The 25255-nt window shown below is 33.7% G+C and overlaps 1 protein-coding gene across 3 annotated transcripts in view; it reads left to right on the top strand.

The window, feature by feature from the left end:
• Positions 1 to 25255, top strand: part of FMN2 (formin 2) — a 144184-nt gene that overhangs the window by 61259 nt on the left and 57670 nt on the right. For all 3 annotated transcript variants that reach the window (XM_042891123.1, XM_042891142.1, XM_042891134.1), the window contains one exon: positions 19945 to 20006. In XM_042891123.1, coding sequence (XP_042747057.1) covers positions 19945 to 20006 — 62 coding nt within the window. The remainder of the gene's footprint in view (positions 1 to 19944; positions 20007 to 25255) is intronic.

Here is a 25255-nt window from a genome sequence, read left to right on the forward strand (position 1 = left end):
TTAACATGCAACACTAGCAATAACATGGCATGAATGTTAGTAGTTGAAAGGGTCAAACAATACTATGCTTAACCTTTATCCTACTACAATATGAAGTACATGTGGTCATCTAAGAGCTATGTGCAGATTTTGTATACCCCTTCAATAGCTGTTGTTAAAAAACAATAGTTTTTGTAAAGGAGAGTTTAATAACACTCTTACTTCCTAGCTGTTCAGAAGTAATTGAACAAACATGAGAGAAATTTTATCTGATAGACGGACTTGTGGAAATGGTTGGAAGATCATGGTTTAAAACATAGGTTTGGTGTGTTGGTATTTTCTTTAATGTAGGCACACAGGAGAAGCTGTGAGGAGCGGGAAATAATGTAGTGGGAGTTAGTGTTATATCGCTTGTATTTGTCTAAAAAACACATTTCTAGTACCAGTAACTCCATGCAGAATTTTGAGTAATCTGACTATCAAGCTTGTGTGAGATGTTATAAAATTAAGCACCCATGAATTGAGTTTTGGCTTTGTGTATGCTTGCTTATTAAACAAGTAAGAATTCTCTTTTTTTTTTTTTTTTTTTTAACAGTTTTAAGCTTGCTGGCTTATCTGCAAAAGTTTGAATAGTCTAAAGAGAGAATGCTACCAAAATTAAAAGAGAAAATTGAAATAAAAGCTGCATTAGCAATATAGAACTTGCTGTATTTCCTTTTTTTTTTTTACATTAAGATTCAAAATACATGACAAATACAGCAAAAACAGTTATCAATATTCTTTGCCCCCTAGCCCAGGGCTTTAGTGGCCTTCTTGTGCTTTTATGATTTTTACTTTGTAGCTTTGACTACTTGTGGTACCAGTTAACTTTCTTTTTGGTGGAAGTAGTGTTAATACAAGTTGAAGAAGAATTGTAATTTTATTTTCTTTTCAACTGACTTAGAAAAGTACAAAGAGAGAGCAAATTTCAGTACAGTGTGGTATTCATTGATTCCTTGGTTTTATGCTGTTGTGTTTTATTTTTCTACTAGTTTAGACAAATTTCAAAATGTTATCGGAAAAGGAGGGAAAATAATTGTGCTAGCTATGAATTCATGTAAAAAGTTTAAGGTTTCAAGTTTTAATCATAATGAAGTGCTTAAAATAACTTGAAATTTAAGCTGATGTATTTAATATCTTGCAAGGTTTTTGGTTTGTTTTTTGCTGATTTTTGAAGATGAAAAATACATGTGAAATATTATCTGCAAGATGAAAGATGGTTTAGAAAATTTGAAATTGAAATTGGATATTTTAACTAATCTAGAGTAACTTAAATTTTCTGTGCATGTGATCAGATGGCATTTAATGGAAGATCTCAAGCTATTGGAATACATACTAAATGGATTTGAATGATGGTGCTGATGATGTCATTGCTGGTAGAACTGCATTTATTTGCTCCTCCCTTGAAATTGGGTTTACTAAGACAAATTCCAAAATTTTGGCTGTTATTTAAATATTATTGCATTGTGGAAGTACTAGACTGTATTTGTGCTGAACTTTTGCACACATTCTTCTAATAGTGCTTTAAAGTAGGGTGAGTTGATTTTTTTTTTTTTAGATGTTATTGTTACAATGATTTCCTTTTTTGTAGATTTTCATTGCTAACAGCTTCCAACTAATTTGTCAAGGATATAGTTGTAAGAATTGTAAGAAATATTGATTTCTTTAAACCCACTGCCATTTTTCATTTATTAGTATTAAAATGTGGCTCCTTCTTATGGCTTCTCTGATTTCAAACAATATTTTACTGATGCCTATTCCTTACAGTCATCTATCAACCATGCAAAGCATTTTATCCAGCTATTTTGCTTGCTTTTTTGATTTATTTTTTAACTGTACCACAAATCAACCTCTCTTCTCTTATCTAGTATTATGTTCCCACTAGAAGAGTAGCTGCATTTGTCTGTAAGAGACAGCCAAAACTGAAGAAATATGAAAGAAGCACTTGCCTATTTTTCCTTTATAGCTCAGATTATTTTTCTGAATTAGAAATTCCAGTGAATGGCTTTTAGTAGTCTATGAAGAACATCCCTTATATTAATATGTAAATGCACATCAAGCTGGAGTCTTCCTTCATTCAAGGACTGCGTCTCTTAAATAATAAACCTTTAAAGACAGGAAAAATAGTAATAATAATTTGAAACTGTAATTATGTTGCCCAGAACATAGTTGTCCTTCCTTCCCTGATCAGTTCATTATAATGATACAGCAAGTCCTCTGCTGGTTTTCAACGTTTTATAGATGGTAAAACATACAGTAACAATGGAAAAACAAATAATCTAATATGAGAAGTAAGAGAATGAAAAATAAACTGGAGTTTTCAACTGTGAGGAGAGCAGACGTTATATTTCATGCGAACAATGTTTGCGTTTACTGCAGTCACATTTTTATAATTGTTTCCAAGATAGAAATGTATCTTGTTTAGTGAAGTTATCCTTGTCTGACCTTATCTTGTAAATGCTAAAAGTAGAAGACTGGCAAAAACTTTACTAAATTCCTTGTCTTTTGAACATTTCTGTAATCTTTTCCAATTCAGTAGTTTTGTGTAACAGGGTTTATCACTTCAGGTGTGATGTTACTTCTGGGATGGCTGCAATTCTGTAAATATTTCTAAGTCTTTGAGTAACATTTTGTGGTTGCACTGACTGTGCTAGAAGTAGTTTAATGATTTCTGCCTCTGATTAATTCTGAATCCTCCCTCTTTATGATGTTCTGTTCTAACAATTATCATTTTTCTTCCTCTCTGAGATGATAATAATTTAACAAAACTATAGTAGGAGAAAAAAATAAATATGGAAAATGGAAGATCAAAGCTATTTTTGTTACAGCTCTCAACTGACCATTGGTAAGTGATACTAAGAATGTTATATAAAAGCACTGTAGAAAAAATAATTGTGAAGAAGGCAGGTTCGTCTAACTGTTGGTAAAGCCCAACATTTTAACTTGAATCAGAGATTATTTTATTGAAAACTGTATTTGCATCAGTGTTTGCTGTTCTAGCAGAGGTACAGCTAAGCACAGCAGGCACATTTTCTGCCCTTCATTCAAAAGACAAATGTACAGGAGGGGAATGAATATTCAATGTTAGTGGACAAAATAAGTATTTATTCTTAGTAATAGTGCCTGTTAATGACAGAGAAACATAATAGAGTTTTGGTTTAGATTTTTCACATTGACACTTTGAAATCATGAACTGAGAAGGCCTTCATCAGAGATAAACTGAATGATTTTGGTGGAGGAAGGGGGAAAATATCATACTGCGTTATTTGAATGGCCTTGGATCTAGGAGATGATGTAAATGGAAAGCATTTAGGAAAGAATAACTTGATCTGAAAACTGTCTCTGATTAGTTTATCCTATAAATAGTCCAGAGATGATCTAATTAGTACTTAAATCCTAGTATCAATATATAAGTATAATCACTTGAAACTCAAAATAAATTATTTCTCAAGAAAGGATCTGTTCACAGAATGCATGTTGCTTTTTAAATTAGTTATGTTGTAAAATGTAATTTGTTTTTTTGGACATTTTCAGACTGGAAGACAAATAGATGACAAAAATTTTAATTCCTGTCTGTTCAGCTATGGATAAAATATAAAATCCTGAATGCAAGTACATACACAGAAGGTTTTTTAGGTTATTTAAAGTACTGACCTGTAAAGTGATTATAATCCGTGCAGGTTGATAATAGGTAGAAATTATACCTGTCTTGTTTTATTAACTGAGAATTGTAACCCATTAAACTTTTTATTTTCCCCCTTATCAAAAATTGTATTTCAACAGCTAAAGTCTTTTTAGACCATGGTTTAAATTTCCTTCTGATAGCTTTTTCCATTGTTTAGATACTTCCAGCTTGCCACCGATAAAAGGTTTGTTAGTTGGGCATTTATTGGTTCTGTGCAATAACATGTGCTTGAATCTTCACATCAGAGTGGTGAATCTTAGTCCTCTATTTCTTCCCATCTTTACTTTGCCATATTTGTAACATTTAATGTTAGATTTCAGGCTTATACATTTTATTTACTTATAACTTACAAACTCCTATTGTGAAATTATTTTTGAGAAAAAATGGAATAAACAAAATGACTTGTATAAATCACAGATGAAATTAAATTTGAGTGCAACAATGTTTCTATTGCTTTGATGCTGTCAGTATTGCTTACAGTGTTTGTACTAAATAGTTGAAAGTGATTCTGAAGTCCTTTTTCTGCCTAGTTAGGGAGGGAGGACCTTGGAGAAAAGTAGCATTTCTAATCGTTGTGATTTAAACCCCAGAGCTGTGTGTGGAAAGCCTTAAAAGCCAGTCCCAAGTTTTGATAGAGATAGGGGACTGGGTGTCCCTTCCAGTCCTACCCTCTGAGATTTCCTGGAGACTTATTCTAGTGACTAAACTCATGCTGGCCAATAAAGGAATAACAGCAGGAAAAATAGGATCTTGGTGATCTTTTTAAGTATGCATGCAACACATCAGGGTAAGGAAGAATAAAAAATACTTATGTCATCAAGAAAGGAACTGAATTTTGGTTTCTATGCAGCACATTATTATGTATTTGATAATTGAAAAATAAATGTATAGAACTAAAATCACTTTTCTATACTGCCAAATACACTTCAAATGAGGGAAATTATATTGAGCTTTTTAACAGTACTTGAATCAGCAGAGACTAATTACTGCCACATTGGATAGTTTGGCTAATTAAAAATTTTTGTTGTTAAGAACATATGAATGTAATTTAATGGAAAAGTTTTGTAAGAAATGTAAGAACTCTAAGTGCATTGTTTGTATGTTGTTCCAGTTGAAATGGTTTATTTTTTTCTTAGAAGCCTGATTGACACTGAGACATGGAGAGAAATGTTTCAGAAAAGTTCTTCTTTTTGGGGAACAGAAAAACTAGGACTGCTATTTCACATTTGTGTAATGTGTACTCAGTCGCTTATGAGAGAGATGGTTACGAAATTCAGTGCAGAAAAGCAATAAAATGCATGTTACGTTCATTACTATCATTCAAAAACTGAGGGAGGAAAGGATTTTTTTTTTTTTTTACAGAAATACAGTAAAAGTATTTTTCAATGGCCATATTTCTATGCATCGCTAAACTACACAAGTTTTGGCATTATGTCTATTAAGAACAGCTTAATAATTCCCTTAAGACCTTCCAATAATTAGTCGCACACTTTTTCATTAAGTTAAAAGGTTGGGAAAAAAAGAATGCCTGCCACATTAATCTGTTTAGTGATTTGTTTTTGTTTGGTAAGTTTAAATATGAAATATATTCACATACATTCTTTCAGATCTATAAAAAATTAAATGTCTTATGTATTTAACAGTTAAAATCTAATCTACATTCAAAGTAATTAGAATAAAGATGTAGGAAAACTTGCAAGGTGAATACAATACTTTTTTTTTTTTTTTTTTTTTAACATGAATGGAATCCATTTTACTACCTCTACCTCCCACCTTTTTGTAATTTCTCATTTAAGGAAGGAATTCAACTCTACCTTGTATTGGCCAAAAGATCTTTCTAGCTTAGTACCTGACCTCCTGTGTAGTTAGCAAGAAAAAAAGCAAAAATTAAGCCAAGATGAATGACATTAATTGCTCTTCATGTAATTCTTTAGATCTCTATTGAATCTTTTTGGCAGTAGTTGTCTTTTTCCAAATTTGGAATTGTTGGAATTGTTCTCATATGTGTTGCCTGTTCTTTTGAGTTCACTTGTCAGCAGTCTACCATCCATAGCTCTTTCCTCTCTTTAGAAATGAAGTGACTAGCTCTGCAAGTGATTTTCAGTATTTGTGTGTTCTGTAGGCCTATGCCACAGTATCATTTCTTCTATTTCCATATTGGTACTGATGTTGTATGTATTTTAACTGTTGCTAATTATCGAGCTTTTCTTGTCAGAGAACTATGAAAAAAAAAAAGTGATTATCATTTTAATGAAGGTTCCTTACATTTGGGTTCTTTTCTTCTATGTACTTTACTTTGTATTGACACAATATTTCAGAGATCCTTTTGCACATGTTTGCTATTAGCTTTAAACTAGCTAGCTCTTATATTCAACTATTTGCCTCTCATTCATTAAACTGCACAGGAAGTAGTGAAGATCTTAGTGGGGCTTCATTGCTACGACACTCTTTTTAAAAAATTCATAATCCATTTTTACAATTGGCTTTTCTTAATAGCGGGTGCTGTATTTAAACCAAGTTATTTATCTCATGACAACAATTTTTTTCTGAAGCCTTTGATAAGAAAGAGCTTTTTGCAAATCCAGTACCAGTTTAATCACTCTAATCTGTGCCTTTTTTTGATTCCACTAGAGGAATAACAATTCAAATTAGTGTTTGTAAGTATCCACTACAAAATGGAATGCAACCTTTCGTTCTCATTACATTGTGTTTCTCTGTATGTTTAAATAAGATGTTCTTCATATCATACATAGTTTCCAGGCACAAAATTCAGAGTGACTGGTTTGTAATTTTCGGCATAGTCTCTGGAATCCTCTTAAAACTTGTATGTTCAGAAACAAGTTCAATTTCAGACAATGCCCAAAATGCATCTATTGAGAAATGTAGATCGTGTACGAGAACATCTTAGACTTTTTCTCTCGGTAATAAATCCTATCACAAGTAATTTGTTTAATCTTTTTATTCTCCTTCTTTTGTGCTCTTTTTATAGTCAGGTTATTCGCATGCCCAACTGTTCCCTGTCAGGCTTCCTACATCAGATGTGTTTGAAAGCAGTTTTATTACCAGCTTTATGCATTTGGCATGTCAGTTTTAGACCTTTTTTTTCTTGTCCAATTTACATTGAGCTTATGAGACTTTCTGCTTTTCTATTTTCTTTGGCTGATTTCCATGTTTTGAAGAGTGTTATTTTCTTACAGGTGTCCCTCATGCTCTTTTGTTTAATCGTGTATGTGGTTTTGAAGCCCAGAGACAGTGGGGATATGGAATGATAAGGAAAAGTCTGAGTGCTTTATATTTCTCTTTTTTTTTTTTTTTTTCCCCTCCAAAACTTATCTAAGCTTCATTGTGACTTACAAGCTTCTTACCCTTCTAACCAACTTTCTCCTTGTATTTTTATTTTTATATAATCTCATTTTTTGTGTCCCTTAAAGAGAGTGATTTTTAGACTGTTATAGTGTCTTCAGCTGTCTCGTATGCTATTTAGAAGTAAATCAAATGCTATTTCTACTCTTGTGTTATTTCTGCCTACTTGCCATGTCCTGAAGTTTAGATTCTGTACGATATCTCATAAATGTATTTAACAGGTTAATCCTGCTGCTATGTTCTGTATCTTGCATATTATCACATGGCTGTTAGCATTCAGAAATCATTACAAACATGCTTTCTGCATGACATGTAATGGGGTTCTAGTTGTGCTAATTATAACTGGTCATAGACTTCCTCAGTAGGGAACATGGCAGATCTGTTTCAGCAGATTGCTTTATCTTAATTGACTCATCCTTCCTTCAGCAGTAACTGGTTTTGGCATCATACGCAGCCTTGAGACTGTGACACTGATAATCTTCCTTCTGATACATTTGGAACAGCCATTATACCCATCACTTAATAACTTGCCTGTTGCAAGCATGAGCAGTCTGGCGACTATATCACTCTATAGTTAGCCAGGACATGACTTCACCTTGGCTTATTTTGATTTTTCCTCCTCCTCAACTCAAAATCTAGCTCTCATCCCTACCTCATCCAAGCACCTTTCTCACTTAGTTTTCCATTCCTCCCAGCTCTGCACTTCCAGCACCAGGCGGCAACAACAGCCCATGGTGTCTGGTTAGGGCTCGTTCTGCTTCAGCTCTGTTGACGGTACTGTGTCTTGGTGCCAGGTACAAGGAGGAGAAAAGATGAAGAAATGATAGGGCAGAGACCTGTTTGCTGTATTCATCTGTGTTTGGCAGAGTAAGGAGTGAAGGGGCAAGCTGTGGTTAGATGTTAGAAAGTTTTTCTGTGGAGAAATATTTGGCATGTTTCTTCTCATGCTGATGCTGTTGAGCCTATGTCCCCCAAAGCACATGGATTTATTTTGCCTTCTTTCTATTCTTTCTTGTGTTCTGACAGGACAGGACCCCTGGATAATGAAAGATTGAGATTTATTTAGGTTCTTCTGCTGTTCCATAGGAAACCTCCCTGTTCTATTTCAATGTAATATACATGTTTTTAGTGAAAACTCAAATGGCTTTAGTTACTTAGATAATATAGGTTAATGCATTGAGTGCCTTTTGTAGTCTTGAAGACCTTAGTAGGCTAAATCTAGTGATGATACTGACATAAATACAGGTCATTGCCTCTCAGAAGACACAGAGTTTTTTTAAATTGATGTATTTTGGTTTTCCACATATATTTTGATTTTGTTGCAATTGCAGTCCATATTTCCTTGAATTTATTAATACCAAATCTTGAGAAACACTTTGGAGCACAAAAAAAGATAGATACTTAAATAATCAATGCTCATCCTTCTGCCCTCAGTTATCACATTACTGTGATTTGAATTAGTAAAGATATGTCATCTGTTTTCTACCTAGCCAAAAATCTTGTGTTATTTTCATAATCCTACCGCACTTAGAACATGGACTAAATATCACAAGACCATAACGTCATTTTGTTAGCATCTGTAGCTAACAACTATCATAACTTCAGAATATTTGGTGAAAGGCTTAACATCCGTTATGACAATGAAGGCCATAGTGTTTGTGCAGGCTTCAGACAGAGCTGACATTGAAAATTCCAGGCTACATCTAAATTCCTTCCTGCTGTGCCAAAAATATATATTTTTTTACTTGTTCTAGAGAATAACATATTTTAGTGAGATACTACTGTCTGGAAAATTGAAAGGAAAACCTGCTTTTGAAAGGTAACTACTGAAAAATTCAGTTCATAATTCTTGAACAACAAAAAAAAAAATTCAACACGTGGTCAACACTATTGTCTTCACAGCAGTTGTAGCAAATGAAGGTTTGCCTGATTTCTGAATTCCTAAAAATTTCCATGTAGAATTTTCTAACTAGCTGTACTACTACAGATCTCTATATTATCGCACACAAACAGCTAACTAACCATAAGCGAGGGAAGCTTTGTTTCTGCGTGTAAATGATTGCATAACCTTATGGCTAAATGAGCTTCCATTAATTTATGTTGTAAGTCACTAAAGGTAGCAAAATTCTTTGCAGATTATGCAAAAAGGGGTTAGGTTTGCTGACTTCAGAGAAAACAAATGCAGAACTTCAGAAGGAACTGGCAAAATGCCAAATAAACAGCTCAGCTCTGAACTTTCAGAATTTGAAAGAGTATTCTGAGCATTTAGTCTAGCTACAAAATAAGTCACAATATTGCCTGCTAATTTCTTGCTCAAGCCATTAGTCTGTAGAAATATGAATGTTTTAACAATATAAATGATCTTGAGTTCGAGCTGAAATTCTGACCCTTCAACCTTTTTCTTTCATTGAAGTCACTGATAGTTTTGCCACTTACTTTGAGTGTAAGGTTTCATGCAAATAGTTTAAGTGATGGAGAACGCAATGCATTTCATGAAACAATACTCAAAAGGTTAATTTCCTTCACTTTAAACACTTAAAATACTGCTTACAAAGTGATGTTCTCAGATTAATTTGCAGGTATCCATTTTTTTTCTTTTCTTTCTGGTCTGTGAAATTTTGAAGCCCATCTAGTTTCAAATCTATCTCTTGTAAGCATGCAAGAAATAATCATGTTGCAATTAAACATAATTTCTTAACACCTCAGGTTATTCTTGGTTGCTGTCCACCAGTTAGACTTCTATTAAAAGTACTGTTTTGACTTCTAGTCACTCACAGAGAAAAGCCTTAAGTTGATTATTGAGAGTGTAATCAAGGCAATTCTTTGGGTGAGTCTAAGTCTGTTTAGGAAAGAACATCTATCTCATTTACAGTACGTGGACATCACTGAGGATTAATAACTGTTTTTAACATATTTCTTTTCACTGTTAGTAAAGATATATTTAATAGCAGCAAGCTAAGTGTGGAGATCTGTGGAAAGTTGAGATGCTCTTCTTTTTCATAGTGTTTCATGAGCTATTAAATTTTCAGGTCTGTACATTAGGCAGCTTTTAACTGATTTAGTGTTGACACTTAAGTGATTTAATGGAAATGTTCTAAATTGCTGCCTGTACACACCTGGATCTTTAATTGTATGCTGATTGTGGGTAAGTTGGGAGCAAACAAAAAAAAAAGCCACTAAAATTGTGTGTGAGCTGATGAATATAGGTAATGCTTTTCTTGGACAAATCTATTTTTGGTATCCACCCAACAAATTATACCAAATATGAAAAATGCTCTATGGTTACGCGTTACTCTTGTCTTTATTATAAGGGATGAATTGTGGTCAATTCATCTCAAATAAATGTACTGTCAAAAATTTAGAGTTTCAGTTGTGGGCTAGAAGCATGATTAAAGACTGGAATGTATATAATGCAGGGATTAGGGATTATTCAAATTCACTTGGGGTCACAGAGTAACACAATGTATTTCACAGATCCTATACAAAATGATGTCCTTCTTTTGATTATGAAAATAAGAAATAAAAGATGCTTTTTATAGTTGGAATAATCTTAATCTAAATTAATTCTTGACTTTGCACTTATGTAAACCTAGGATTCATATTTTTCTATTAAACCTTTTTGGATTATCCTGATCTTCCTCTGCATCTTGTGTTTTCTTTGCCTTGATCATATCAAATGAGCCTTCTGAAACATGAAAAAGTAAGCCTCTTTAGACTAGACTTCTCAACACATCATGGCTTTGTTTACCTTAAGCTACTCTTATACAAGGTACAATTAAAAGTCAGCAAATTCAAATTACTAGAAAAAGAAATGACAACAAACAACTGAAACAAAATGTGATTACAAGTGTGAAATACTATGAATCCTGAAGTGTTTAAATTCTTTGTGTTCCAGAAAAATCTTGCTAGTTTCTTCCAACTGTACTCAGTAAGAGATGCTACCTTGTTCTATGAAGATTGACTTGCATATTTTCTTTGATAGTCTTGTTTACATCAGCACTAGTATCACTTTTATTGTATCACTGTAGAATTCACTGAAAAAATGCAATTGAAGTAGAGATCAAAAAGCAGTAGAGCATATATTTAAAAAAAAAAAAGTCAAATAATAACAAACTGGAACCCACATTTTATTTCACTTGACTCACAAATATGAAGCTGTAATTAATCTGTACATGGATTAATAGACAAAGCTGCATGTTTTTACCGTTGATTTCTTTTGAGTATGATTTACCATTGATCTATTTTGTCGTTTGTTTTTATAATATATGTACTGTAAGTGCACATGGCCACGTAAACATCTCAAAGACATATTTCTCATATATCCTGTTCTGGTAGTCTCTCTGCTATGGTATAATCAATAGGTATGACAAATTTTAAATTTAGAACCTTGAAATTGAACAGTTATGGCATGATATACTACCTTAACTAGATAATTGAAAAATACAGTGCTAAACACTAATTACTATTGTATTTTTATAACCATAAATTTATTTACTGTAAGAGAATTTCTTGTACGCAAATTATATCTATCTGTATTAATTTTATATAATCTCATTCATTAAACATTTTAACAGTAATTTTAAGGGAAGGAAATCTTTCTAGAAAACAGTAAAACCTTATTGTAATCATCAAGTACAATTAAAAAAAAAAAACAACTATTAAATTGATCTTATGTCATTTGCATTTGTGTACCATAGTAAGCCTTAAGTAGAGTTTTCGAGTCGTCATGGCTGTTCTTTCCAGTTTGTTGAAAATGCAGAATCCTGCCAGTCAGTCTTGCACTTCAAATTTACTCTCTGAAGACCAGACCCTGGCAGGTTTTTGAGACTGTTTGCTCTTCCATCCACTGTAATTTAAAATAAGCATAATCTAGTAAAATGCCAGTCTCTTCCCAGTCTTTCGATGTACTATGCCTCTGTTTTTTCACCTGCCTGATTTAAACAAATCTTATCTAAACAATTAAGATAAGCATTGAAGTGTAATCTCAATAGTCAAATCAGCAAACCTCTCAAAACCGGGGCTGAAATATAATCTCTCTAAATTAAACAGTCTACAATGGCAATCATGTTTGTATTTAAACATTTTATTCTGAAAGGATTACAGCATTGGTCTCCATTTTTTTTTCCTGCCTAGACAAGAAGGCGACCTACTGAGTCAAACAAAATATATTTGTTCTCTAAGAACTGAGCGCCCACGGTTTTTGTAAACAATCTGTATAGGTGTATAAAATCAGACTTCACATAGTCAGTAAATCTGTCCTTAATGTTATAGGCAACTGTTTGAAAAGTATGTAATGCAATTGTTTACAAAGTTATACATAGTTAATGTATTTTGTTATATCTTGCTCCATATATGTTTGTGTGTGTATATATAATCTATCGATACAATATTATTGCTATTGTAAAGCTAAGGATATACTTCTAAAAAATGAAGTGTATTTATAACAGAAGAATCAATGCAAAAAAAAAAAAAAAAACAACCCCAAATACCTATGATTATTGTTTAGTGGAGACTTCTATGTCTGTTGCACCAAATTTTACAAATACGTATTCTTGTTAATTCTCGTTTTATTATTTTCTAGAAATATTATACAAATAATTTCAAGTTCTTAATGTTCTTAAGCATTTTCAGTTCCTCAAAACCGTCTTGAAGCAGGAGCTCAGCTTAATCCATGTCTTCTGCCTGGAAACTTATATTCTGTATACAGTTCCAGCTTCATACATAAACTTTAGATTAAAGTGAATTACTACCACAGGAAAACTGTGTGCAAGCAGTTCAAAGTGCTTTTTCTTGACTCTTGATTCATGGCTTGTGTACTTTGTTGAAGATCTAGCCTGCATTGTACTATGTGCACTTAATTTTCATCCTGAAAAGGTGAGAGTATTTGCTAAGTAAACATATCACAAAAGTAACAAGAACAAGCAGGTAGGTGAGAAATTTTTTCATTTATGCTAACTACATCTAGTGTAGTGAATCATCCATTGTAAGCATCATCCTATCTGTTATCATCAGGGCTTCTCTTCAAATTTTGCAAGTCTGGGTGCTCTTGTTTAAAAATTTTTCTTTCACTTTATTTCTGAGAATCTTTAAAAGTTTTACAGCCATTATTCTTGCTTGTTTTGCTGCAGCTCCCATGCTGTTTTATAAAACATTTTGTTTTATCACTGCATATTCCATGCTTATCTAAATGTAGTGTTTATTTCAGAGAGGCCGGTTTAATTTTCTGCATTAGGAATTTTGTATTTTTTGTTATGAGATGAAGAAATAGTTCTCATGTTGCTGGAAGCCTTACAGACAAAAACATGATGCTGTGCAGTATTACACCCATGGTTATGTGAACAATGTCTGTAAGCTTACATGGATGAAAATGGAGCAGAAGATAGCGCTTCTTGAAGCTGTGGTTTTACTATGTGAGCTGCTTGATAACTTAAATACATATTTTGCAATTCAGTTGATTTTAGTGTAATTTGAATTTAAATCTGAGTTTATTTGGGAAGTACCTTGATATTGCATTATACCATAACCTACATAGCAGAAAAGGAAGCTAATGCACTTTGATCTTCTAAGGCTCTCTTGGCTCTGTGTTTGTTTATTTGTTTTTCTCCTATGGGAGCATTGAGAAGTGGTTGTTTTTGTTTTTCTACTTCTGAATCAGTTAGTTCAGTCATTCCAGGGAACCTGCTGTAATTGTCTACATAGAGACTTTGATCTGTGTTTTGCTTGTATTTATGCATGTGGTGTTTTGCAGATTATTTCAAACACATTTGTCAGTGAAGGCTTCTATTCCATACTTACGCAATTATTTGCTCCTTGTTTTGTTGAAGATTTAATATTTTAGCACAGTCTGAATATTTCTGGACCTGTGTTTCTTCCCTCAATGCATCAGAATTTTCCATTGCTTAAAGTTTGGCAAATATGTTGGTTTTCTGCTGGTGTTGCTTTTGACCGTTTTAATTTTACTACCTTGGAGCAGCTTTTGTCTTTGATTAACTCTGAAATAATTATTCAAGGTACATGACACAGTATGACGCATTTAAACAGCTTGCTATTCACTCATGATGAACACTCAAAACATATTAGATTTATCCTTCCAAATATTCTTCTGGATATTCAAAATGAGTAAAAATTTCATCAAATCTTGAAAAATAAGTGTAAAAGTTATTCAGCCTTTTAAGATGTTCTCATCTTCTGCCTCAAAATAATGCATGGTTTTTTGGGAATCTGTTTGTATACAGTTCACAGTTTTTGTATATTGAAACCACAGAAACCAGTCTTCTGGCACAGGTTAATAGTAACAAAGTCAATTTCTCTTATATGATTGGTTGGTGCCTTTTCTGTTTCTTTCACTCCTCAGGAGCCTGAGATGTAGATGATTTTATTTTTATTCATAAATACTATCTGAAATGTAGATTGGGGAAGGTATCTTAGGTATAACCTCTTGGTGTCTTGTGTTCTTGCGTCTTAGTCAGTAATGCTGGAACAGCTTTGAAATCCCCAAGTTAGTGCCCCATGCTGAATTGAGAAATGAGAAAACTATGGTATGCTACTATAAAACTGTTGTCCATCATTCAATGATTAATTATCAGTTTCCCTCTGTAGTCTGTTGAAATGACTGTCCATTGCTGATGCTTGATAAAGGAGACTTGAAGTCTTGGAAATACTCTTAGCAAAAGGGAGCGGATGAGATAGCAAAGTAGTAACCATGTTCAGGAGGAAAAAAGGGAGAGAGGTGTCTTGGAGAGATACTAATAGTTTCTTGGGTTTTTGGGTTTTTTTTTGAGAGTCAGGGAGAAGGTAGCTGTGATGGAAAACAGCATGAAAAATTGGAATACTTCTTCCAGAAGCACAGAACTGAGTATACAGGGTTGTTTCAGCATTCCTTGTGCAAGATTGAGTTGATTTTATGTCAGCTAGCAGTCCTCTTTGAGGAGATTAGCTATAATCTGTTATTGGTAAAGTAGGATTTGGAATTTCTCAGTCAGTTTTGGAGGGACAGCAAAGCTTAAGTGCATTTGACAAGGACAGAGAAGAGAATGGTGTAAATCCTACCCTGAGGAAAGGAAAGACACAGAACCAAGGATTGGACTGAGTAATGGGCCACTCACAGTCAATCATAAATGAGATTGTGCTGTTGAGAGTTTTATGACTTAAGCTGCATCCAAAATACTCTACTGATTAATCTTTTTCTGAAATTCTTCTTAGTAGGAAATTTTGAATGTTGGCCTTTTCATTTTAGAATGAATTTCCAGATTAACAGTGAAGGATTTCCAAGTACTAGCTTGTTGTAGGAAGCAATCTTTTCTCTTACAGTTGGCAATATTTTTGGTGTATTTGAATTCTAGATTAGCTATGTCTATATCAGATGTCACATTTATTTAACGGATAGCTGTTAGTTCACGTATTCTTAGATGAACGGGGGCTGTTCTGTAAGTAATGCCTGCTATTTTATTAATTTTGCCCATTATGTCAGAGACAGATGATAATGGTACAACAACAGAGATTGAACCTTCCCGCTGATATTGTTTCATTTTATTTCTGTGCAACAGATGGCAGCAGAAGGGCAGTCAGACAAAATGGTGTCTGACATGGAAATGAGTACAAAGTAAATATTTGTAATTGAATTCTTCTGTGCAGGAGAAAATGGCACCCGCTGACATTAATCAATAATTGCTGAATGTTTATAGAGGCTGTACAGTGGAGGTTAGCTCAGTGAGGCATTTCAGCAGCGGCAACAACAGTGTGGAAAACAAGCCACATTCCAGGTGGTCATGCAGATATTTACGAGCTCATTGTGTAGAAGCCTGTTCATCAGTGACAAAAATGCGTATAGCTAATGGTGGTGACTGTTGAATAAACAATGTTTTGTAGCTGAAAGGTTTTCCCAACAGTCAATGTTATTGTGTTCTTTTGTATCTGTTGTAGTTTCTGTGGAAATAAACAGAAGGCATTACTTTCAGAGCAATCTACATACAAATAATCAATGTTAACAATCTATTTATAACAACAATAGCAACAACAAATATCACAGATACGTTCTTTTGTAGTTTCCTTGAGAATATACTCTGCATCCTCCAAATTCCTACTGGTGTTTTCTCGTGTATTACTTCTGCCAACTATAATAAAGAAACTTCGATTTTCATTGGAAGATTAATTATATACTCTGTTCCCCTGAAGGATTGTGATGATTCATTGTGTTTGGTTTTCTTAGGTGTGTCTTTGTTCTAAAATAGATTTGTGTGTGTGTATACACACACACGCGCGTGGGAGAAAGTCCTTCTGTTCTCTGAGTTCAAGCATGCCTCTAAATGTAGCCATGTTCTTTACACTAATCTCACTTTCTTTAGCTGCGATATTATCTTCCTGCTAGGTGAAGTGTCCTGTAAAGCTGGATTTGCAAATTAAATGATATTACTAGGAATAGTAAATCTTTGTCCTTTTGCATAAATTTGATTATCCTGTCAGTTTGAAACTAGTATCAAAGTTGTTGTTGATGTTGTTAATTTGTGTAAAGGGTGCAATGGAAACTTTTCTATTCTGCTAAATTTCCGTGTTCTTCTGCAGTTGCATAAAAAATCATTTCTGTCCCAAAGATACTAGTTGAAATTTCAGTGAAAGTTGTTAGACCAATGAGATTGTCAGGGAAGTTTAGAATAAGAGGGGAAAAAAAAAAAAAAAAAAAAAAAAGTCCCTCTAACTGGATGGAAGTACTTTAGTTTTGGCTAGAAATAATTTGAAATGTTTTTTCTTCTCCTTTGCCCTTTAGATTGTTGAGCAACACTTTCTGATTGCTCTTCAATGGTTTTGTTTTTAGTGGGAGGGTTTTTTTATAAACATCTATTGAATAATGCTTGTTTTTTTTTAACAAAGTTGTTGGTTTGTAGTTCCTTTTATTTTTGTTTGCATATCTGAACATATTTTGTTCAAATGTAATTGTATGTGTATGTATTCATATCCAGTTTCAATCTATATAATGATATATTGAGTAATTTTATAGTATTAGTACTTGAAACTGAGGTTGGTTTTATTGACAGCAGTGACAATAGACAATAGAAATACAAGAGTAATAACAAAACTGCTAAATCTTAAAAGTAAAAACAAAATGTATGAGTTTTTGACTAAAAGAAAACTGTTGCTCCAATTTAATAGCCAATTGATATTTTTTACTGCTGAAGAACATAGCTAACAAACTGGGTGACGTGCTGGCTGTTGAAGATAATTTCATAGTTCTCAAGACCAGGGAAACAGCAGTGTCAAATGCAAAACAAACAGAAGAGTTGTCTTCCACAGTAGTAACGTGGGTGGAAATATCTACTGACTGCAAGATTTATAAACCTTTCTCCAGATGTTTGCATCCATGTGTACTAGAACTATAGCATTATTCAGAAGATTTTGAAGGGAAATTAGCATAAATTTATGCTTTCCTGTATTTTCCTACTTTACTTAGTCTCTATGTTTCGAATCCTTTTGTCATATATTTAAGTCTGTAGTAATGCTGATTGTGGAGAGGGGACAAAAGATATGTTTACATAGTTAATTTGGCTGCATGAGAACATTATTGCTTTTATCAGTTCAGATTGTCTAGATAACATAATTAAGTGTGCAACAGTGGTCATTTCTTTGCCGGATATATTCCATATTACTGTGCTGCAATATCACCAAGAAACAGAATTTAATCTCCTGATTTCCAAAGAGGAAAAAAAATTAAAAGTTCCGTGGTGAATGTTAGCAACTCCCCGTGGGATCTTTGAGTGCTATTTAGAAATGTATACAACTTTGTATGGAAACACCTTTGTTGGTGGTTTTTTTTTTTTTTTTTTTTTTTTTTGAGGGGAAACACATGTACTGTGGTATAATTTCTCCAAATCCTTGTTTCAGACAGATTTGTTTTAAGTGGCTCCCTGAAGTATGTACATTCTTCTGCATACCTGTTTTGTTGAAAGTACACAGACCTGGCACCGCTTTGTTTGCCAGGCGTTCTCTTATCTCATGCAAGCATTCAAACAAAAGTGTTCTATTGCTCCCTAAGTAATCTAAGGGTGATCTTAACATTGAGCAAAAGTCAGAACAGGGACTTATGTAATATTTCTTACTGCAGGAGTAGACAGTCTCTGGAAAGAAGTGCGATGGGGGTGTAGAGCAGGCAGAAGACAGCCAGTAAGACAGAATAAATAGCTGTTCATATAGGAAAAAAAGTGTTAAGTTTTAAAATGCTGAAATGTAGAGATAATAAAAACTGAGTTTCAAAATATATTCTATTTTTAGTAAAGCTCTTTTTATATGTGCTTTCAAATATGTTTTCTTAAAGAGGAGCTCTAAAACTAATCTAGATCCAGTTTTTATTTGCATATGTCTTCTGTTCTACAAGGCAAGTTTGGTTTACTTGAAAGCACACAGATACTCCTATTGAGTAAAATGGATTATCAAGTACTTTTGAGAGAGCATATTCATTTGGTATTGCCACAATAATTATACTTAAAAGGGGGAGGGGTTGTATTAAAATATTCCAAATAATTACTAGCAGATTTTTTGCATGGACCCTCTCCCCTAAAACCAATAAAGCATTGCTCCCTAAATTTTTAACTATGTCACTGTTATTATCTTTAAAATGTATTTACTTTGTGGTAAGGGAAAAGTGTTTTTTTTTGTATTATTTCTGAAAGTATAAATTTTTGTTTTTTTTATTTCAGTCTTAAAACTTGCATACATGCAGAGTACACTGCTTAGTACTTAGAAGATCAACGCTTCTTTGTTTGTAATATTCTTTTACTGTAACTAAAACTATGCATCAAGCCTGGAAAGGGGTAATATGATGAGTCCTAGACTCAGAGTGGTACACATAAAAGCTTTAAAGCAATCGGAACAAATGAAGTTGAATTAAATTATTGGTAGTCTTTAGGTGTTTACACAGAATTTCTCTATGACATAGACTGAAAGGACAGAAACTACCCTTGTGCAAGGTTGCTCTCACAGATCAAAGTTACGATATCTAGATTAATGCTATTAATCTAGAAATGTACATATTGTACGAGCGCATACACGTATATATATTTATGTATATGAACACCTTATCACAAAAAGTAAAATTAATGAAGGCCAAAATGAGAGAAGGAATTACTGTAGTGTGATTAAAGAAAGTATTACCATTTCAACAAAATTGGAATGAGGAAAGCTAGATTTGTCTTATAGGCAAATTGTCATTAAAATTGTTACGTAAAACATATAAGAGACTAAAACCTTAATTTTTTTAAAATTTTACTGTTTTTGTTCAAGAGTAGTTAGATGGAAATCACTCTCTCTGTATTCACTGAACCAGCTTTTTGACGCTGAGAAAACACGATACGTGTGTGGCGCCAGAATTGGTTGGGAACAGGAAAGGCATATTTTGTATCTGTACTAAACCTGTCGACTTACTGCATAGAAGACTTGACCCTTGTCAGGTGTCTTGAAGTTAACTGGCTGACTTACGGATTAATCAGTTTAAGAGTGAAGCCAACCAGTGACAGGAATGAGCTTTGTTGTGTGAGTGTGTGTGTGGCTGTGGTGCAGATTTACAAATTTTTATAATGCTTTCAGTCGGACCGTGAAAGTCTGATGTAAAGCTTATCTCTGATCTCTGGCTATGGCCATACTCGTGGGATCGTGTGTATGTGTTTGGGGGCAGGGAGATGAATTCTTTAACACTTGACACCTGGCTCTACCAGGTTTCTAGCCCATAGTGTTAGGAATAGCACTATTAAAGGCATTAATATAGTTAAAACCGTTAAGCTGTATGGCCAGTAGGTCATAAAAACTATTGCTGGATATTGTGCTTAGGTTTTCTTTCACAGCTGGATTATCATCTTGATAACTAATTCTTTTTTATTTTGTCTTTTTTATAGCTGTTGTGAACTTAGACAACTCTGTGGTTGACCTAGAGACCCTTCAAGCCCTCTATGAGAATGTGAGTAACCAGAGGAAGTCCATACAATGTAGGAATACATTGGTCCATATGAAAGTATTTGGAATTTACATCAATAGTCATAAAGTGTCCAATTTTGAATTGACTGTTCTGATGAGCAATTCAGCTGCATTGATTGTCTGTGCATTTTTTTACTGAGTACGCATTTTGTTGTGGCTAATGTAATTCCTATATGAGAAATCCACTGTATTCCTTTTTGTCTGTTTTTGGGTAGGGCAGTCAGTAGGCATCAGACCTTGCACTTTGGACCTTTGGTTTATCCCGGTTACCTCACTAATATAGCTATGCTGTTCAATAACAATTCTTTTTAATAAGAACAATCATTTCAATTGTAAAACTGCAGTTTTAATTATTTTGGAGGAAAACCCTAAATAATGAGAATTTCAAATCTTTGAAAGGAAAAGGCTTATTCTGGGTTAATAAACTGCCAGAGGCTTCATAAATGTCTGGTGCTTATCATCACAGCGTGTTTGACTAGTAGGTATGCAAAATCAGGGATTCAGAATGTAGTCAGGCATGATCTAAAACTTTCTAAAGCCAGTCACGTGCAAAACTGAAAGAAGTGGATTTTAGAAGTACATTTCTGCTTTCAGCTGAGGCGAGTGAATATTATTCTTTTCTTGGAGCACACTGCCTGAGTACATAGAGGTCTGGCTAGGAAATTCCAGAAAAAAAGAGAAGTTGTTTTCTATTTACACTCTGAAACACGATGCTGTGAGAAACAGAAGTGAGTTGAAAGCCAATGTATTTTACTAGACTTTTCATTTCCCTCACATTGTAATTTTAATAATACATTCATTAATTTAGGCACCTTTCCCTTTTTGTCTTTTCTGGACTACCTTTATATAACATATCTTGCAATTATTTATTGATTTCTGAAATTTCTCATTTGGGATGTGAAAAGAGAAACAGTAATCTCCAGTCCTCTTTGCAGAGAGGATATTGGGTAGCACAGTTTGTGATTATCTAACTAGAACTTGAAAGCACTAGTTCTCTCATTTCACCTCTGAAGGATTAACTCCCTTCAACACTGCTCAGGAAGGTAATGACCAAATGGAAATCTATCCTTACCACCCCCAGAGTCTTTATATTTTAAACATTTGTCCCCCTCTGCCACAGTCTTTTCAGAATGAATGCTGCTCTCACGACTAGTTTATAAAAAACTTCACTCTTTTGTTGCATTACACTTCTTTAGTTCAAAAAACTATCCTTTTGCATTGCTGATTATAAATTGTGCTAACAAGGTATTTTTCAAATGCCTTATTAGTCTCAGCTGTATTGATCTGTGTAAGAAATATGTATTTCTTAATTCTAGTATGATGCATCAAGTGCAAGTTTGCTGTCTCCCGAAACATCAAATGATGCTGTTCTAGTTTTTTTTCATTATTACTTTCATTAATTACAGAGAATTACAGAGATTGTCTAGGAAATGTTGTCAAGATTAAGGAAAACATATGTTAATCTGAGGGTAGACTCAAAGTTTAAACAGCTATAATGTGTTTTCTGACTTTGGGCATAAGATATATCAGTTCAACTGTATCACTGAATTTATTGGACTAAAGAAAGAAGGCAAAAAAAAAAAATCCAATTATTTTCAATTATTTTCCTCTGAGCTGAATTTTGTTGCTGGATCCTCTGTTTAGTAGACCTGAAGTGGGCTCAAAAGAAGGCTCTTGAGGTTCTTGTTTTGTTGTCATTGTTCCTTATTGTTTTTGTCTTCAATTTTAGATCATACTTACCAGACCGTATATTTCTTTTCCTTTATAGCTTCCTTAATTATAATAATATTGTTCAATATAACAGTGAGCAATAGTTGGTAGGACAGGGCATGGCATGCTCAGCTGCTCCCTTATTTCTCAGCCCCATTCTTTGTTGTGGGTGGGGATAACTTTGCCTAACTCCATTACACTGTGTTCATTAACTACATTTTTAATTCTTAAGGTTTATTTGTTGAGTTGGGATTTCTTGCTGCGTATTTAAATATTGCTATACCAATTCTCAGCCTATTTGATCTCTCTGGAACATATGGGAACTCTTGTTTTACAGTCTTTCCTCAGAATGTAGTCGAGTGTTTTTCTGATTGCATATGTCTGGCATGGTGCTTTCCCTTCTTAAATGATTACTTAAACGTGAATGGAGTTTGGGCACTCTCCAAGCCTAAACACACCCAAATTTCAAAAGCTACAGTCTCAAGGATTTAATTCCTGTTTACTGAAGAACTGAAGTCTTCTTTAACCACGAAGTTACTGTAAACATATTACTACTTTTTAGTGAAGAAGCCCGCACCCCACCAGTGACCCAAGATCCGTATTTATTTAATAATATTAACTGGTAGCTAGTGAGAAAGACTTTGGTACTGCAGTACTATACGATGCAGTTTCATAGTTGCATATGGCTGTGTAGTTTTCTCTACAAACTATGTTTAATACACAGCTGATTGTCAACATGTGTTTAGACAACTTAAATATAGACAGAACAATATGCAGAACAGTTGCTTTAATGTGATTTTTTTTCACAGATATTACCACCAGAATACCCCAGTGTCCTCATTTTCTCTGCTTTATCACAAAAAAAAAAAAAAAAAAACCAAAACCAAACACACTTTAAATTGGGCGTTTCTCTGCTTGATGACTACAGAACTCTAGTTTGGAATAAATTGGTAGTTTCTTTGCAGTCTAGTTTTGAATTATATTCCATTTTGCTATTTTAGCACTGAAAAAGTATTTGTTTCTATTTACCTAAGGAACACTTGGGATATATTTTTCCCACTATGTTAAAAAATGTTGAGTTTTTTTTTAACTTGCTATGAGGGAAACAGAAATCATTAGGTTCCCGAAATTCCTTAAGAGTTGTGCTTTTGGGTGGCAAGTTGATTTAGAAAGAGAAAAAGCAGGTAAAACTCTGAATGGAGCTATCAATTCACTATATATGGTAGACCATATTGATTGTGATGAGAAATACAATAATTTGCAGACAAATGAATGTTCATCTTGAAAGCAGGTGGCCTCTTACCAGCTAAAATACTGCATCTTGAAATCAGGTAAGACTAAGGCCTGTTCCTGCTTGTATCTTCAGTTTTGAGAAAAAGAGTGTATAAAAATGTTTTTAAATTGCATCAAACAATTCTTTCTGCACTCGTTCCTTTCAGATTTCTTCACATCACAAATTCAAATGCAAATACTTCCTTAATTTGACTCCTGTTATGTTGTCAGGTCTATCTCTTTAAATAAATTAAGGGCAATGCTTTCATAAGCTTCCAAATGCCTTTTGTAAGAGAAAAAGGTGACCAGAAGTTTGCAGCGCTTGCCTCCACTCTACCAAGATTCAAATCTTAGTGGTAATTCAAATTGCACCTGCAATTCTCAGAACTGGAAAGTTTTGCAGTTAATTGGAAACTATGTTAGAAATGTTGAAAAATTCATTTTGTAAAGCAACTGATATCATTGCATGATAATGTACATATTCATGTATCCCCAACATTCTCTGATTTGCTTGGTAATATACATATGTTGTAAGTCACTTATCACTTGTCAGTTAAATTAGTAGCAAAATACCAAAGTGAGTAAATAAACTACCTGCATTTATATTCAATCAAATGAGTTGTGTAGTAGGCATTATGACTTTTTAAAGAGTGAATAACACCAATCTCAGTTTGTATTGCAGTAGTATTGCAGGCGTTGGGGGCTGTTGGGAGCTCGAGAGTGAAGGACAGGAAGAAGTGGAAGTGGAAGGGAAAAATGAACAGAGTTAATGCTATGTATCTCAATTTTAGATGTGCCTTTGGCAGTGTTTTATAGGATGTTCTAGAAAAGCCTGCGGAAGATAAGCTGAAGTGGCACTTCGAAGGGCTGTGTGAAAAGCTGCTTCAAAAAGTTTGCTTTGACAGTAGATTACAGGAGTTCTATGTTAAATGAAAGAATACATTGATAGTGGCTACTTTTCATTCTGATAAGATTTTGGAGCTATGCTGTATTTTATTTTGGCATATGATATATTAATGTATACTATATAGAAATGTTTTCATATTCAATGTCATCAAGCATGACAAAAATAATTTTAAGTAATTCATTTTGATGAATGAAATGTGGACTAATGAGAGATCAGAAAAAAACAGTGATTTTAAACCTAGGCCATAATTTACCAGGCAAAATGTGAATGAAGTGGAATTTTTTGGAGTAGAACAAATATGTTTGGTTGAAGCCTCTTTCCTGTCTTCTTTGGAGCAGGACATGTGCTTAAACTGCAGCATAGATGATTTAGATAAACTATCAGGGAAAGTGTTCCAGGGATGAGGATAGAAAAAAATGCTGAAACAGGCTGTTGGAAAGGTGGTGGATTCTGCCCCCCACAGTTTAGAAGACAGGTGGGAGTTATAACTGTCAGAGATAACAGAAGTTCTTATTTTGCTTGAGCAAGAGGGTGATACTTTGACAAATATGTGATCTTACAGTTGACAATTTTAATTCCTCAGGTCCTGTCCTTAGTTTTCCTATCTATAAAACTTAACAGCTTGAGACTAATGCAATGCTTTAGTAAGCAGCTGTAGTATGGTACAATGCTATTTGTTATTCCCTTTTTTTATGTTTCATTTTAAATCCAAATATATATGCATGCATATGTGTGTGTGTGTATATATATATATATATTTATTAGAACATAAGAATTATTGTACAAAAAGTATATGTTCACACTGTTTTGGACACTTCTTTGAAAACCACAATTTTGATAGTTCAAGAAACTTAGCAATAAGTATTTAAGTTAATAGATATTGAAGTACCTTAACTAATAGTAATATACTTAAATTCATAAAACAGAAGTAATTTTTAATACACAATCATGTTTTTAGTATATCCATTAAGGTTGCTTTTCTTGCATCTGATTTCCACCTCTCAGATCTGCACCCTGTGACTGGGAATGTCTAATACTTCTTTTTTGTCAACATTAATAAAACATGGTTACAAAAGAAGATCCCTGTGGAATTATAAGGATAAATGTATCTCATCCAATTTAGTCATCCTCTACTGATAATACATTTCTATCTTTTCTGATAAGGATAAATGTATTAATTTAGTCATCACAATACTGATTGTGGTCACCTTTCTTATGCTCTCAAGTTTTGGAGACCATTCAGTTTGTTAGTAGGCTTTGTGATTCAGGATTGATTCTGACGATTACAATCACTCCTAACAACTATGTGAGGCCTCTGAGAAGGAAGGAAACCACTCATTTCT

This window comes from Lagopus leucura, unplaced genomic scaffold, assembly GCF_019238085.1.
Source record: "Lagopus leucura isolate 7727_CA_CO unplaced genomic scaffold, USGS_WTPT01 Super-Scaffold_73, whole genome shotgun sequence".
Taxonomy (NCBI): domain Eukaryota; kingdom Metazoa; phylum Chordata; class Aves; order Galliformes; family Phasianidae; genus Lagopus; species Lagopus leucura.